Source organism: Protobothrops mucrosquamatus, unplaced genomic scaffold (assembly GCF_001527695.2).
Source record: "Protobothrops mucrosquamatus isolate PMUCROS unplaced genomic scaffold, P.Mucros_1.0 scaffold_102, whole genome shotgun sequence".
NCBI classification, from domain to species: Eukaryota; Metazoa; Chordata; class Lepidosauria; order Squamata; family Viperidae; genus Protobothrops; species Protobothrops mucrosquamatus.
This window is the reverse complement of record NW_015386178.1, coordinates 77,417-79,329: the sequence shown is the minus strand read 5'-3', so window position 1 is coordinate 79,329 and position 1,913 is coordinate 77,417. Positions and strand designations below refer to the sequence as shown.

Genomic DNA, 1,913 nt, shown 5'->3' with positions numbered 1-1,913 from the left:
AAAAAAAAATACCCTGCTTGGGACTGCCTCTATCTTGCTAGCTTAATAATTCTTAGGTTTTTGGTTAGAAGTTCAATTATTACATTTTCATCAGTCTTTGACTGTTAATCTAATTGTAGATTACTTATATAATGATGAATGATCACAAATGTAATTTCCTTCAATACAGAGAAAATGAGACAGTGACAATTCACAGGGAGATCCTATGCATGTCTATTGAGAAATAAATCTTTACTGTATTTGCAAAGTACCATCATGGTTTAACAATTGCTTATTGAATAAACTATCATTGGTTGGATCCACCCATCTTCTTAAGCTATAAGCCAAAGAAATCATATTATGGCTTAAGGCAAAGTCTGAACAGAAATGCTGAAGTGAATGGAATTTAATTCTTGATAAGAGTGCATAGATTATATCCTTAAATGGTGGGAGGTTCTTGCTCAAAATGCCTTGATAATAATTAACTTGGTATGACTTTTTGCTACACTGCCTCTGGATGGATAATAGGCAGTCTTTTAAATGAAATTAATAAATATTACTAATGTGGTTTAAATAGCTCATCAGAAGCTGAGACTGATGATAATCATCCTAAGTAACTCCTCGTCTTCTTTCTCCTTCTCCTTTTTCCATCATTGTCATGAGTTGAAATGGATACACTCAGGGACAAAACTTAGTGAAGAATATATGTAAGCCCCTAAGTTCAGCTGGGAATATATAATATGAATCTTGGGTCATTGGTTCTCTCTGAGCTTGGTTGTTTTCTTGAAGGAGTTTCATTATCTAACTAGGTAACATCATCAGTGCTAATGGATCATCAGGAGCACTGATAATGTTACCTAGTTTGGGTAATGAAATGTCTGCAAGAAAACAACAAAGCACAGAGTACCAAGGACCCCTCATTTCAACCCTGAGCTACAAATATTATCCTTTAATAATATGGATCCAGTGGTGGGATTCAGCCGGTTCGTACCACTTCGGCAGAACCGGTAGCTAATTTTTTGTTGCCCAGGCCCAGAATGGACTTCTGAAAGCGGCATCCACACAGAGAACCAGTTGTTCACATATCTGAATCCCACCACTGTATGGATCTCATTTTTTATTATGTGCCACCAAGTAACCACCTAGATATCTATCTAGGTGGTTACTTGGTGGCACATAATAAAAAATGTGGATCTTTTTTACTGGGTGTTAAAACAGTGATTTTGGATTGTCTCTCTGTACATGAAAGAAATATAAGAATAAAATCAGGAAGCCATCCATGAGGAGTACAAGTATGTGATTAGGAGGGGTAACGGCTTGGCAATGCAACACTTTACAAGGTCTCAGGTTCAGATTCTACTGTTTTTCAAAACCAGAGATTTTAGAAAGTCACTTCTTGTCAAAGTGGAAAATGCTAGGATAGGTGAATGGACCAGATGAGGGTAAAGCAGCAGCATCTTATGCTCCTGTTGTATGGACAGAGAAGATCCAGGGAACACTTGCAGAAAGACAGAACAGTCCGTGTGGTTGTGCAATGAAGCTAGGGGGTCTGTGCTTCAGTACCTTTCCATTCCTGCTTAGTGTTTAAGAAAATTTGCAATGTTATTTCACATTCCTAAAATATCCCGTTTTGTTTCCAGTCCAGCTGAAGGACAACTTTGAATCTCACACCTTTTTCTTCCTGGTGTTTGATCTGTAAGTACCAGTGTTCTTTTTGGGGGGAAGAGGAAATATCAAATATATACCCTTAAAAAGTGACTTTTTTAGGCTGGTGGGATTGCCTTGTGCTTTCTATAGTACATGCCAGGAAAGCAGTTTGAAAACTTTAGTTAGAAAAGTGGTGTCAACTGTCATCTGTTGGCCAACTTGACTTGGTAGATGGATCATCTATGTGGAAATATACTCACTGAGGTAATAATAATAATAATAATAAT

The 1,913-nt window shown here is 37.2% G+C and overlaps 1 protein-coding gene across 1 annotated transcript in view; it reads left to right on the top strand.

Annotated features, from left to right (window-relative positions):
* The window catches only part of PHKG1 (phosphorylase kinase catalytic subunit gamma 1), a 19,894-nt gene that overhangs the window by 8,329 nt on the left and 9,652 nt on the right, over positions 1 to 1,913 (top strand). Inside the window, exon 4 of the mRNA XM_015815517.1 lies at positions 1,620 to 1,674. Within this exon, the coding sequence (XP_015671003.1) occupies positions 1,620 to 1,674 (55 nt within the window). The remainder of the gene's footprint in view (positions 1 to 1,619; positions 1,675 to 1,913) is intronic.